Source organism: Telmatherina bonti, assembly GCF_933228915.1.
Source record: "Telmatherina bonti genome assembly, chromosome: 13".
NCBI lineage: Eukaryota > Metazoa > Chordata > Actinopteri > Atheriniformes > Telmatherinidae > Telmatherina > Telmatherina bonti.
Genome location: NC_136611.1, coordinates 12,180,562 through 12,196,135, shown reverse-complemented (window position 1 = coordinate 12,196,135; position 15,574 = coordinate 12,180,562). Strand labels below are relative to the sequence as shown.

Below are 15,574 nucleotides of genomic sequence, written 5' to 3'. Positions count from 1 at the left end.
ATAGTGATATCTCACTGTTTATGGAACAAATATCACAGCAGTATGGTTTTCTGCTGTGATATTTGACAATATTAGTCTAGTATTGAAAAAACAAAACTCAATGAAAAAAATAACATTTCCCCATTCTTTAACCAGCCATTTCACTTTACATAACAGATAAACATAATGTAGCCTACATGTTATGTTCAAGGCTGGATTATCCAATGGGCATTATGGGCATAGGGCCAGGGGCCCACTTGGGGCACATGTGGAGCCCACGTAGGGAAAACACCAGCAGTTTGGACATAAAACAAAATTTACATAAAAGCCAGATAGTTACACCACAGTGTCCAGTGTGTTGCTATTGGTACCACTGGCTGAGAGATGTTAGAAATGTCGTTTCACAGTGAATCATTCATATTTTCACAATGTTGCGGTGGGAAAGGGGGCCCCTGGAATACTCTGGGCCCAGGGCCCTGTGCACTTTTAATCCGGCCCAGGTTATGTTATCCCTTCTGCATTGTTTAAATACATACCGACAATACAGTCCAGTACAGTACACTATCACCCCCCCCCCCGCCGCCCTCGTGCACGTACACGCTCACGTATACACGCTCTACGACGTACACATCAACATGGCGGCCTCTGTTTCACCGCTACGCTCCTCCTTCTGGATTTGTACCCCGTTAACAGCACGCTATCACTGCTACCGTGCCACATTGCGCGTGCACAGAAAACACGACAGTCAGCGAAGACGGCTACACCAGACAGCGACGAGGTAAAAGGCCCTCACGTTTAAAACAAAAAAGATGTGTCGTTAAATACGCGGCGTTATCTCGAGATGGGAACGAGCCGCGCTCCCGCACCTGTGAGTGTCACGTGCCGGAAGATGTTGATTGACAGCGGTCCTGACCGCTGGTTTAGTCAGGACCATGGAGGGCAATCGGATATGTTGCCTAATTCAAGTCTCATTAAAGCAAAGATGTTGACATGCCTGTCAAGATGACTATAATTAATTGGTGGGATTTAGTTTACCGTGAGGAGTCCACCACATTTATCATACTGGCTAACGATGCTGGTGAAGGATTATCCTACAATCCCATACTTTCATACCACAGAAAATAGGTATTATTATTTTTGTTCATAAAAATACTCTGGAAAGAGATCAAATATACCACAACTATAAGAATAATACTATATTCTCGCAGATAGTTTGTTAAGATGATATGTAAGCATGCCTCATTATATAATAATTTATGATTAGGGAAAATACTATTTACCATAATTGACAGTAAGAGGGGTGGTAGTGGCTCATGTGGTAGAGCTGCTTATCTTGTGACCTGATGGTCAGTGGTTCTAGTCCTGCTCCCCTATGCTGCTGCAGCCCAATGCAATGACTAAAGTTGTGTGAAAGTCAGATTTATCACATGAATCGCATCTCCTCTTCTTTTAAGAGCAGTGTGTAAACATGGAGTAGTTTGACCTCATACCATCAGAAATGAATGCTCTCGAACCCATGACTTATGACAAGCTGGAATTTTTTTTTCCTCTTCTGTCTGAAAAATGTGACCATGAGTTCCTGAAGAATCTTATGTATTAGTTTAGCTATACCTCTCACCCAGAGGTAGCTCAGATAGGGTCCAGTTCCCCTGCAAATGTGAATTGGAAAAAAGAGATATGAATTAATGTGAGTTCTAGCAGACCTCACGGAAAGAGGGAGACTGATCCAAAGTTTAGGGACTGCTGTAGAAAAGATGGATGGATGGATTGTAAATGAATAGATCAATGGCTTGTGTGATTACAAAACAAATTCCAGATTTTCCTCAGTCCATTTTAAAAAGGCTTCAGACTTAAAAACATGTCATGTATGGTTGATGTTTTGCATGATAGAGCATTAACTTGTAGTTTAAGTCATATTCTTTTGTGACAGCACATTTCCCATTTTACAATTATTCTCTCCAGGCATGCTGCTGTGGTAATTTCAGGAACAGAGTTGGCTCGTCAGCTCCACAGAGAAATTCAGCGTGACGTGGAAGAGCTTGTAGCACAGGGTTACATGAGACCACACTTGGGAGTGGTCTTAGTTGGAGATGACCCAGCCAGTCATACCTATGTGAAGAACAAGACCCGGGCAGCCAGCATCCTGGGTCAGTGTGTTCCTACTTGAACACTATTCATCACATGTATATTTCTGCAAACAAACCAGACAAACTTATTCTATAAACTAATATAGTGTGTCATCATAACACTGATACATTTTTAGCATAGTATATGTGATATGTTTGTGTTCTGCAGGCATTTCCAGTGACACAGTGGTCCGGCCTAGCTCAGTGTCCCAAGAGGAGTTGCTGGAGCTGATTGATAAGATGAACCGTGATTGGAGGGTCAGTGGCCTGTTGGTGCAGCTGCCACTGCCAGGTAGACAAAGGAAGAAGAAGCTTTTATTCCCACTGAGATCAGTTAACTCCTGTCATCAGATCTTTAAAGTGTAATTTCTGTTGATCTTGTACCCATATTTGTAAACACACACAAAGATATTGGACAGTGACTAAATGAAATGTGGAAAAAAATATGTGTAATCCTGAAAAAAGACATATAACAACTTATTCGGTGATTCAGAAAAAAGTTGTAAACATGACTGATTTGAAAAATAACATCCCACAATCCTCAGTGATTGGGGATGGACATGATATGCCACAATACTCGGGCAGTGACATTTAAATGTTGCTTAGTTGTTGTGTAATCCAGATTGTATTGCACAAAATCCCCCATATTATTACTGCACCACCACCAGTCTGAACTATTTATATAAGGTAAGATGAAGGCTTTCATGCTGTCATTGAGCATTTGAACTTTCCTTACATAGGCTTTTATTATCATCTATTCAGCAGTGTGTCAGTGTGTTCAGCAGTGTCTGTTTGTCTGTTACCAACACAACCCAAGACATTATGGATGGATTTTCATGAATTCTTCAGGAAATGTCATGAAAAAAAAGAGCAAGTCATTAGATGTTGGGGGTGATCCAGATTGGCACTTGGATTCAGAATTTTTTTAAAAGAATTATTTACGATGAGGAGATAAGGATTATTTTGCCATTAGAGCTTCTAGGATACAAATAATGCCCACATTGGCAAAAAGAAAAAAGAAAAACTACAATGGTTTGGCCTAGGTCGGCAGTCTCTGAGTGCTTCTGGTATAATATGATATGTCTTATATGAAGCAGTTATAAGTTCGAGTAACATGAATTTGTTTTAATTGGATGACGATGAATAGGATTGAATTGATTATACCTGCATTTAAGTGGCTTAAAAAGACTGTTTCAAATTGGCGCCATACGAATAAAACTGAATTAAATGTGACAGCTAAAATGGAAATTCATCAGACCAGGTAACATCTGAGCAGATTATATACTATCATACACAATTTTTTGGAGGAGCATTGCATTGAACAAGTGAACACTGTATGTATAGTACAAGTATTGAATGTAGTTTTCAGAAATGAATGTTTTTTTCATACTTTGTCTTTTCTTTTGATTGATTGGTCTCTCTCCTCTGCAGATCACATCAGTGAGCGAGCAGTTTGTAACGCCATCGCTCCAGAGAAGGATGTTGATGGTTTCCATATTGTAAATATTGGGAAATTGTGCCTGGACCAGAGATCTATGGTTCCTGCGACACCTGCAGCCGTCTGGGAGATAATCAAAAGAGCAGGTAAACTAGCAGGTGTTCATAACCTGGTGTACATGTCAAATTTATACTTTCAGTTTGACAGTTGAAGGTAAAAAGAAATTCCCATTATGGGCTATTAAATACCAGTTAAACTGCAACTAGCAATTATTAATGATTAATTATCATATGCCTATTTTATTACTTAATAGAAACAGTTTCAGCTCTGTAACACGTGAAGATCATCATGTTTCCACAAATGTTTGCTCTTCAGTTACAAAATAAGGTTCAGTGTTAATCCTAAATGACATTCAGCCCACAAGATGGCACCAATTATTTTTCCACCCTAAAACCTTTACCAGTGCTGTTCTCCTGGCTCACCTTTCATACTCTTGACCAATACATGTTGCAAATATCTTGACAAATCAAACATTTGCACTGAAGAAATAAATTTAATTTTTTGCATTTTACTTGGGCAGTAAATAAAATCCATTTTGTATTGGAAGATTAGAATTGGAGGCATTAAAATCATCATGAACCATTGTATATGTTGAATGCTGGCTTTAAATTCTAATAATTATGGCTTTATGTATATTTAAGAAATATATATTTTTAACATGACACATAACTGAGAGAAGAAAGCTGATATTTTTATGGCCAATCAGTGCGAAATCTTGAATAGAGTTTTGTTTTTGACAGCATCTGAGCTATGCAGTAAACTCGCTGCATAGCTCAGATGTTGTCATACCTGTTGCCAGAGATAACGTGACCACGGGAGGGCAGAGAAGGACCTTGATGATTTTGAAGACTTTGAGTTGTTTGTGATGATCAGCACTCTTTGGAAATGTAACAGACCTTGATGATCCATTGCTATCAGAAGTCTGAGAATTTTTAGAGTTACTTTCCCCACAATACATTAAAGCTGCTCGTGGTAGTCCGTTTGAAGGTGTGCATAATTTAGTAAAAACAGTTTGCACTGTTGTGCAGAAATGAAGTAATTTGGCTTTCATAGGTCTCTACAGTTACATCAGAAATAAATGGATGAGCTAGTAAGTGAAGAAATGGTTAGTTTCAGCACTTGGAAAAACACATTTTAAATTTATGTGTACCTTTAAAAAGTTAGTTTTAGTCTTGTATCTTCAGACAACAAAAGTCTATTTTTCTTCTCAGAAGAATAAGAAAGGTTGTAAGAGAGTTTGTTTGATGAGGCTGAAATAAGTTAATGTCTGATCTGAATGACATGACATTGGAAAGGCATAAACAGAAAAAAATGAACATCAGCCTTAGGAATTTCAATTTAAAAGAGTAATTATAAAATGTAAGTTTTAAATACTGAATGCATTTTATTTTGCAAAGAAAAAGCTCAAATCATTGTTGTTAAATAATAATCACAACACTGAATATATCAGCAACATCTGCACGAAATGATTTCCAAAGCATTAAGATTAGTTTTTTAGAATTTAGATTTGCAGCAAAATTAGAGGATTTAAGTATGAACAAGTCTTTTCAGGGCCAAGCCACGGCTAAGGAGTTTGTGTATGGACTTTGACAAAACTACTTTAATTCCATCAATTTCTAGCAGCTCAAAACCTAAATAACCTTAATTCTTAGGATTTTGTCTTATTGCATGACCTTTTTGTTTTCAAATTGTGCAAATGGATGATGCTGTACTCTGCGCTGAATGTAATCTTTCCTTCAATTATGACTAATGTTTTAGGGGAAAGGCCTTCACAGAAAATCACACCACCACTTTTGTGCTTTTTAGTGCATAATGTGTGATGTTATTTTTCTGCAATTCAGCACTTACAAAACAGTCAACGTAAAAAGGTTCTGGATTTTCAAACTTTTACAATGCATTTTTAATCAGACTGTAAAAATGTTTTGCAATATGCTTTATTTATTTATTTATAAATAAATAAACATATAAATATATTTATATATTTATACAAATATAATATAATATAATATAATATAATATAATATAATATAATAATATAATATAATATTTTAATAAAAGGATAAATAAATATTTATTTATCCTTTATTCATTCTCACACACGGTTATACAGCACTTCCATGGTTTTTTTTTACTCTATATGGAGCTTTTTTTTGTTATTACAATCATACAAACGTATGAGCATAATGGGGTTATGTGGGAGTCCAGTGTCTTGCACAATAATTCATTATTATGAAAAGGGTGCTTAGGCTTGAACTCCTAATCTTAACAAGTTTTCTGTCTTCTGAGTTGGGGGTCTAGTTATATGACATTATTTAGAAGGGGTGGTATTATTCACATTTGTCAATCAGAAGTTAAATACCTTTCAATTCTTCAAGAATATTTTGTGATGTTCCTTTTCAGTATTTTGTGTTTATTATAAATGTTTTTTGTGAAGATAAATTCTCCCTTTTCTCAGTTTATAAACAGAGTCAAACAAGAACAATTGTTAGATGAACCAACACTTTTTTTTCCTGATAATCTGTGCAGGCATTGAAACTGTGGGAAGGAATGTCCTGGTTGCTGGCCGCTCCAAAAATGTTGGAATGCCTATTGCAATGTTACTCCACACTGATCGCCACCATGAACGCCCTGGAGGTAAGAGAGAGTGGGTTTGAATGTGTATTTTATTTGAGTTATCTCTTTATGATGTGAGTCAGCACTGATATGACAGGCATCCAGGCCTGTGGTAATAATTATATTGCACCGTTTCGGTTTTCCCTGAAGAAAATTTCATCCTTTGAACTTTTGTCAGGATATGCACAGTCAATGAAAGCTTTCATGACTTTTTACCTTTTTCACTAAACAAAAAAATTACTGATGCATGCCCCAAAACAAAAAAGGGAGTGTGAAAGAAATGCACTGGGCAAACTGGCTGGCATTGTATATCAGCAGGAGACGGATCAACTCCTTATAAGGGCAAAGGAAGAAAAATGGATTTCAAAAGACATTGTTTGCTTAGATTAAGCAACAAGTTTTTCCTCTGTAAAGAACAGCAATGATACAGGTTGGATTAAAAGAAAGGTGTACATCAGCGGTTCTCAACCTTTTTGCAACACAGTACCCCTTGTAAAATATTTTTTCAGCCAAGTACTCCCTAACCAGTGCAAAGTACTTCTGGTTCAGAAAAAACACGAAATACAGCATTTTATCATTTGTGTTTGGCCTTTTAAACTTTAATTCTTTTGCACACTTTGTACTATAAACTTCAACCAGGACTCCATTGTTTTTTGTTGTCAAAGCGACAGTGGGGTTCAATTCACATCGGAATGTGGGATTTTGGGATGAATGAAATTATGTAAATCTAAATGTAAATTCAGTTCATGAATGTACACTTACATTTATTGGAATATATTGAATATTCATATGATATTACATTTATATTATTTTATTTAATGATGTTTTAAAGAAAACATTAAAAAAAAAAGAAATTGAAAAAATTTTTACGAGCCCTCATGGAATGCCTTGAAGTACCCCCAGGGATACATGTACCCCCTTTTGAGAAACAGTGGTGTACATAACACACGTGCATAGTTGGACATTAACAGAACACCATGTGGTAAAAAATATTGTTTGAGAGCTTTGCTATAGATTTGGATTGCTATGTCAGTGGAAAGAAGGACGTTTATACCTATCCTTAGTACCTGGTTTCAGACAATCAGTTCCATGGAGGTGAATCTTTTGGTGTAGATTGTTAAAATAGTTATGCGGTTTTGCTGCAATTTGGCCACGTTTGCTTGGCCCCTAAGTCAAGCAAGAATTAGCTGTGAGTGTCTTCAAAAGACCATGAGGTTGATTTACAGATCAATCTATGCTGATCTAAAGACATTGCATGCTTCTTACTTTGGTTTAAGATAATAATGGCGGCTTTTGATTAATTCAGTCACATTATACTGTATGTAAAAGGGCAACATGGCTGCAATGATAAGAGTGACAAAAAGCTGGCTGACTTGACTGAATGCATGAGTAGATTAAAGATAGTACAGATTTCATGGTGAGCGCATGTGCAAGGTTTCATGGAAAAATGCACCATGTTACTAATAATTAACAGAGCAGATATGACATGGATCAGGGAATGGTGGGATATTAATGCTAGATAAACACTAAAATAAATTTACATTAAATGGGATAAAAACATGGACGCTGTGTTTTAGGTAACTACAAAAAGAGACTTCTGATCCAGACAACTCCTGACTGAGTTATGAAAAAAGACCCCAGGATTTACTGAACCTACCTGAAAACCTGGGCTGGAGCAGGCTGACTGCACAAAAATAAATCTCCAGGATATGACATGTGCCACTCCTTTTAGGAAACCAATTCACTGCTAGATTCAACCAGTATAACCAGAAAATCATCAGCTACCTTTTGTCTAGTTTTTGTGAAACGGCTCTATGAGGGATTCCCATGTTAGTTACTTTTCTTGTTTTCTATGATGTTTGGGAAAGACGCTGTGTGGGAGGAGGTTGTTGAAGCTTTTACACTTTTATTTTCCATAGATTTCATAGACATTAAACTTGGCCGACTGATAATAAGGAAATAAACTCATAACATTTTGCAACAAATGCTGCAGTCTTTGTTTACCGATCTTCAGATTCCAGTAAGATCAAGATTTTAGTTATATTCCATGTTACTTCTTGTTTTCTGCTGCACATAAAAGTTTTATCTAATCATCACAGTGAAAGTATCTGGTAACAGCTAATCTCTGTAAGAACTTGTTCATGAGGTGCAACGTTTTATTTAAAATGATGAGTAAAATTTCAGGTGGATCGTTTCATCATCTGTTACAACCAGTTCTTGGGCTTTCCTGTATTTACTCATTCATAAAGAGCAATGTGCCTTGCCCTTAATGTGAGGAAAGGATCCATTAAAAAAAGAAAAACAATAAGCTTAGTTGGGACTGTTGACATACTTTTCTTTCTTTTTTTTTTCTTTTTTTTTTGCATATATTGTTCCTTTTTATGTGTCATTTCACTTCCAATGTTGGCCCATTTTTGTTGTGGAGTCAAAACATTTTAAATGACAGTAGGACGAATTACCAATTTGAATGAGTGTTTTATCATTATTATTATTTCAATGAGTTGTTTCTATGTCATGTTGTAACCTTAAAACAATGTGTCAAGCAGCTGGAAGAGGTATTCCAGCACTCCTTCCAGTCTGAACTGCAGCCCAGTGTCCCAGAAGTGGAAACATGCCATGGTGGTTCCCATCACCAAGGAAGGCGATGATATGAGACCAGTAGCCCAGATCTTCTTGGTGATGAAGGCGATGTAGAGGATTTTTAAGGACCTGATGGACCCATTGAATTCACATACAGGGCCTGCAGGGGAGTGGTAGAGGCCAAGATATTCATCTTAGGTCAATCCACGCTTGTTTGGAGACCCCAACCCCATCAACAGCATCCTGTTGGCAGACTTCTGATCTGCATTTAATACCATGCAGCCTGACATCCTTGCAGAGAAGTTAATAACCCACTTTAGTTGGGGTCACCAGCTAACTTTGTGAATTATTGACTTTAACTCGGTTGCAGAGGGTCCTTGTTAACGGCTTCACTCTGACATCCTCCGGACCTCCACCAGTTCACTGCAGGGCTGTCCTGTTGCATCTGCTTTACTTCCTCTACACCAGGGATCACCAGCTTCAAGTCCTAAAGCACAGGTGTCAAACTCCAGTCCTCAAAGGCCGGTATCCTGAAGGTTTTTGTTGTCTCCTTGCTCCAACACACCTGACCAAAACTTAAAAACAGGTTAACAAGAAGCTGCTGGATGCATTTGATTTGAATCAACTATGTTGGTAGAGGGAAACAACAAAAACCTGCCGGATACCGGGCCTCGAGGACTGGAGTTTGACACTCCTGTCCTAAAGGCTCATTGTCCTGAAGACTGTCAATGTTTCCCTGCTCTAACACACCTGAGTCAAGTTAATGGGTCAGTAGCAGACTTGGCTAGAGCTTGTCAGAGATAATCACATATGTTGCAGCAGGGAAACATCAAATACCAGCAGGATAATGGTTTGTGAGGGCCAGGTTTAGGGATCACTGCTCTACACTGATGACTGACTGCATGTCAACTCCGTCAAACAGTCACCTGGTCAAGTTTGCCAATGACATGTCTTTCTTTCCGTCTTGCTCCCAACCTACGCAATAGCTCCACTTTTCAGGATTTTGTCACCTGGTGTGAGGCGGCCTGTCTTCAGTTGTTTTGAACTAAAACTAAAGAGGTAATTGTGACATTCTCAAGCAAGCAGAGACATCTAGCAGCGGTAGTTTCTACCAGCATTCATAGAGAGCCTGCGTTGATGGTGGGGGAGTACACTGGTTTACTGGTTTCAGTCATTAATAGGCTTCTGAGGTTTTCCACAAACAGAGGAGATCTCTAAGATGAGTCACCAGTGACAATGTCTTCTCAGGAAGCTGAATTCTTTCAACGTGAATGACCTTTTATCATACCCTCGTTGAGAGCGTGCAGGCTTTTTCTTTCATCAGCCTGTAAGATCAGTCATGCTCACTTAACATCACCTGCTGTTTGCTCTAAAATCATTGGACACCCTGGTAGACCTCTGGCTGCTTACTGTAGCCGACACACAATCCGCACGGCTCACAGGATTTTACAGGACCCATCACACACTCTATGCTCTGCTTGGAGTAGCATCCTGAAGGCCACTTTGTCCACGCTGCATAACACTACACACTCCACTACATTAATTTAATGATCTAAACATACCGTCAGCTATTAAAATAACAATATTAACAGCCAAATGTTTATTAAAAACTTAACCGTTTCAGTTCTTTATTTCTTATTTCAACAGTAAAACAAACAGCATTTGTATATTTAATAACTAGTCGTATGTATGCAGGCGTGAAATGAAGACAAGCTACGCAAGGCCTTGCTGTTCTTTCAACATGTGCAAAAGAACACAATATTTATTTTGTGAAGTTTTTTGCTAACTGACTGTCTTCAGACTTTTATTAAATTTCATAATAAAATTTAAATATAACTAGCAGCTCAATTCCCCCATATTTTCATATAAAACAATCATTCTATATTTTTTTATTTGTTACTTAGCATAAAATGGCATTCACTGGAATATTATTATATTCTATATGAGAGTTAAACTTTTCCTCCAATACATTTTCCATACATTTGGATATGAGTATAATAATATTGTTTATTAATAACGTTGTGAAATAATAACCATTTGCAATTTCTTCATCTTGCAGCAGTAAAGAATCTTGATTAAAAAAAGTCCTGTGTTCACAAGAGTATTAGGGCCACTGAATAAAAAAAAAAAAAAAAATTTAATTCTGGAAAAAAAAGTCAGAATTCTGACTTTCATCTCAGAATTCTGACTTTTTTCTCAGTGTTCCCTGCCTCTCATCCGAAGGCTACTGGGATAGGCTCCAGTTTCCCCGCGACATTTACTTGGATTAAACGGGTTAAAAAAATAAATGAATTAATGGTTGAATGAATGATTGTATTATATCGCACACTGTCCAAAAAGATTATGCGAATGAATGAATGAACTTTCAAAAACTTATGAACATACGCACCTGTATTGGTTATTCTTAAACGCTGGTGTAATTTGTTTTCTGACTTTGATCAGTGTAATATTAAAAGAGATTAGTTACATTAGCCACACGGAGTAAGCCATTATGAGTTAAGGTGCTGTCCACTTTATCCATTTTAGATCTGTGTATCCTTTTGCAGGAAAACGCTAAAATAATTCATTTAGAATTGTTCCTACTGCTGTGAAAATACAACAGTACTGTACTGTTATTATTGCACATCAAAAGACATTTTTGGGACTACTGCATACACAGCTTTTGTATGTGAAACTTTGAGGATACAGATTCTTATTCACCAGCAAGCAAACTAACCACCTGAAATAGGGGGATTTTCTGAGATTAAAGTCAGAATTCTGAGAAAAAAGTCAGAATTCTGAGATTAAAGTCAGAATTCTGACTTTTTTCTCAGAATTGATTTTTTTTATTCATTGGCCCTAATACTCTTCCGTACCTTCCAGATCTCTCCCAGAACTGAATAAATAAGTTAGCTCAAGACTCAGATGGATCGGTAATACAAGTACACACACATTTCATCAAGTATGCAACCCACAGGTTGGATGTGCTGCGACTTGCCTTTTCTTCCGCCTCATTCTTATCTTCCCAGAATGTGTGCATGTCACAGTGTTTGTAAATCTTGTGCCATTACAGTAAGGGCAAGCCAGAATGTCCGCTTATACCACAGATAAAGATTAGAATAAATATTACCAGTATTGCAACTCTACATTGTGCAACTAATCAGTCCATGTGGCCAGTTTGCACTGGTGTTACCAACATTTACTGGGACCTGGATATGTAGAGGAATGATGTATCCTACAATGAGTCTAGATTGTGCCTATTACATTTGGATCATAAGGTCAAAGTGTGAAGAAGATGCTGAAAGTGCGATGCTGTTAGCTGGACTGACTGGGTTACAGCTTTTAGTGGATGCAGTGTGATCGAATGAGCCAGCATTCCTACAGTTCGGACCTCAGCTCCAATGAGCACTTGTGGGATCAGCTTGGACATGCTGCTTCTACCACAGTGACCAACACAACAACCACATTGGCTGTCTTGTGATAAATAGTGCTAGGAAAATCCCATAGCAGTGTGTGTGTGTACAGCAGTGAGGAAGAGGTGGAAATGTCATTCATTTTTAAGCCAAGTTTATTTCTTATACAGCATGGGTGTCCACATCCGCTCTTCTGAATCTACTGTCCTACAACAGTTAGATGCAGCCCCTTTTCAACAGACTTGAATCAAATAAATGGCTCGTCACCAGGCCTTTACAGAGCTGGATGACATGCAGATGAAAAAATTCAGCGATTAGGTTCAGGTGTCTTTCTGAAGGGATGGATCTTAATGTTGCAGAACAACAAATCTCTAAGACTGGACTTTGGTGCCCTGTTGTAAAGAAAGGATGAATGTTCATCCTGATTTGTGGGTTTTCTCCCGCACTGCCCAACAACCCGGCCCAAAAGCATGTTTACATAACTCTGGGGAAAAAAACCTGTTAAATACGTTTAAACAAACTGGCTTGAAGTAAATGTGTCCGTCTGACGTTGAAAAAAAAATCAGAACTGTTGAGCTAAGTCAAGCGGATAAATGCTGCAAAAACTAATTAGAATACATTTCAAACAATGCAGTTGTGCTAAACGAAAAGTAACTTAGTTTAGTCTACTTGAAACTGATTCACCAGAGAAGTTAGAAAAACATTTTGGTTTGTTTATCGGAATGCTTTAACCATGACAATACTTTTACCTGTCAGGTGATGCCACAGTGACCATTGCCCACAGATGCACACCGAGGGAACGTCTCAAAGAGCTAACGAGTCTGGCTGACATCATTGTAGTAGCTGCAGGTAATTACGGCCAGTATATCAAGTAAGACACTCACTTTGCTATTTTTTTTTTTTTTTTACAAGTAAAAATCTGATGGAATTCTTTCTTATTATTCAATGATGAGAAATTAATGTAAAAAGCTTTGGATTATGCAATAGATGTAGGGATGCAGCTGGCAAATGTTAATTTAACAAATCATTTTTTAAGTAATAGATACCAAATTCTAGTGTTGCTACTGTTATAGAAGGAAATGTGTGCCACATCATTGTAAGTTCAGCGAGATACTCAGGCTTTACAATCCCTCACCTGAGCTGATCTTCTTGGAATCAACATGGAGGTTTTTAATGATCAAGTTATTGCTTTATCCCCTCCATGGCTGCAAGTTACAGCTTTCCTGAGAAACAAAAGTGATGTTAGTTAGCTGGAATGTGAGATCATTAGTCAAACCAGAACCATGTTGGTAACATCATGTTGTTGCAAGTTTTAAGTTTTGCTCTTATTTGCATTTCTGGGTTTATCTTTGGTAAAGTAATGCAGCTCTGTGGGGAGTTCTGCTCATTGTTTCATTGGTAGATTTCCACTCTGAAAATGGGCAGCAGGAACATTTAAACTGTGCTGTTGGATCAACAAAATGTAATACCTCTTGAAACTATATGTATGCTCAGTATTTCACTGTTATAGAAACTGCTGCTGTTAAAAGGTTGAAATTGAGTAAATCCTGATACCTGGCTTTAAAATGGGAAGTTTATTGAAACAGAGTTTTTTTTTTCCTTTCAGGCACATAGCCTGTTATTGTGTTGACATGCAGGTGAACTGATAATAATTAAGGTATTCCATCAGTGCCTCTGACAAGGAGAGGACAAGAGAAAAAGACAAACAGTTCTTCAATGACTTTGAATTAAAAACAATAAAGATTGTGTAAAATGTTTATTTCTGCCCTGAAATGGGTTTTTTAGATTGGAAAAAAGACAATCACAGTTGCTGCTGAGGAATATGATGGCAGCTGAGTTTGGTTTCAGTGGCAGTAGTTTCAGTTTATCTCATCTTTGGGTTGTGTGTATAGGTGTTCCTGGTCTGATCACAGCAGATATGGTAAAAGAAGGTGCAGCCGTCATCGATGTGGGAATAAATCGTATCCAGGACCCAAAGACGGGGAAGGTCCGGCTCATTGGGGATGTGGATTTTGAGGGTAAAAAGATCAGAAAACAAAAAAAGTTTATTTTTTGTTTTTATGAACATTGCTTAACTCCAAGTACATTTGTTTAATGTGTTGTAGGAGTGAAAGAGAAAGCGGGTTTTATCACACCTGTTCCTGGTGGTGTTGGTCCAATGACAGTTGCCATGTTGATGAAGAACACTGTGACTGCTGCCAGAAATGCACTGATGCATTGAAAACAAGATATTTCTGTTTTGTTTTGTTTTTTTTATGGCCATGCAGAGCAAACAACTTACAAACACACACTTTTATTCATACAGTTTTTTTGATAAACACAAATACAGACCACTTTTCCCAAACATCCAACACACTTTTATTTAAATATTCATAAGTTTCGTTCCAGCTGGGAAACGCACTTGATATGTACTGTGTTGATATCATTACTTATTTAAGTTATTTATTTCAGATTTTGCTTTTTAGGAATCTATTTTTTCTACTGAAGTGGTTTGATGCATTGAAAACATTCCAGAGTAACTGGAAAGAAATTAAAAATAAAACATTTTAAAGAAGTGTGCCACTACCAGTGTATTTTGGTAGGTTTTTTGTCCCATGTCATAAATGTTTTTTGGGGCAGGGGGTTCAGACAGAAGATAAAAAAAAGAATAAAAACACCAACTGAGCTGATTAATTTCATCTACAGTAAGTCGCACCTTCCCTTCATATACAGTTGATTACATCAACACAACAGCAAACAGGAGTGCAGAAGTCTTGCAAGGCCTTATCTGGCCTCAGCCTCAAACCAGGCCAGCATGAAATCTGAGGACAGAGCCCGGACCCTGAGGGTCCACCATAAGCTCATTATATTCTAAGAGAGATATAATAAGTCAATCAGATATGGGAACAACCAAATACATCAAAAACCTAAAATCTCTTAAGTTCAATTGGTAAGTTTTAAGACAAACTTTCTGGTTGTAAAAGTATGTGAACATTAAATATTCAATATTTTCAGGAATTTAATTTCAATTCCCTACAAAAGTACATAATTTTAAAGTAGAGATACTGAACGTTGGCAGCATTTTGCACTGTTGCTCTGTCTGGGTTAAGTTATTTTAAAATGATCCGAGATAAAGTGGAAAATTGTTATGCAATCAGACAAAATGAAATTTTCATTTTTTTCTGGAATTTGTGGATTTTGTGTGACATCCACAGGTTTCAGATAAACAATGCTTCTAAAACAGAGAATATGCTTTTCATGGAGTGCCATGTATATTTCAGAAAAACAGCAATATTCTCCAAAGCATATCCATTACTAGAGAATCGTTTTAGGAAGAACGTATTCTCTTTGTTCATATACTCCTGTTAAAAGAAAAGATGCTGCATGTTTTCTATGTTGCACTGTAA

The 15,574-nt window shown here is 37.4% G+C and overlaps 1 protein-coding gene across 1 annotated transcript; it reads left to right on the top strand.

Annotated features, from left to right (window-relative positions):
• Window positions 1-614: 614 nt before the first annotated feature.
• Window positions 615-14,409, top strand: LOC306764086 (bifunctional methylenetetrahydrofolate dehydrogenase/cyclohydrolase 2, mitochondrial-like; the record flags this gene model as incomplete). The annotated part of the gene is made up of 8 exons (XM_079251113.1): window positions 615-757; window positions 1,942-2,126; window positions 2,275-2,397; window positions 3,537-3,689; window positions 6,130-6,237; window positions 12,945-13,037; window positions 14,081-14,206; window positions 14,294-14,409. 8 exons carry the CDS (start codon window positions 615-617, stop codon window positions 14,407-14,409), a joined length of 1,047 nt encoding a protein of 348 aa, XP_079107239.1.
• Between the last annotated feature and the right edge of the window lie 1,165 nt (window positions 14,410-15,574).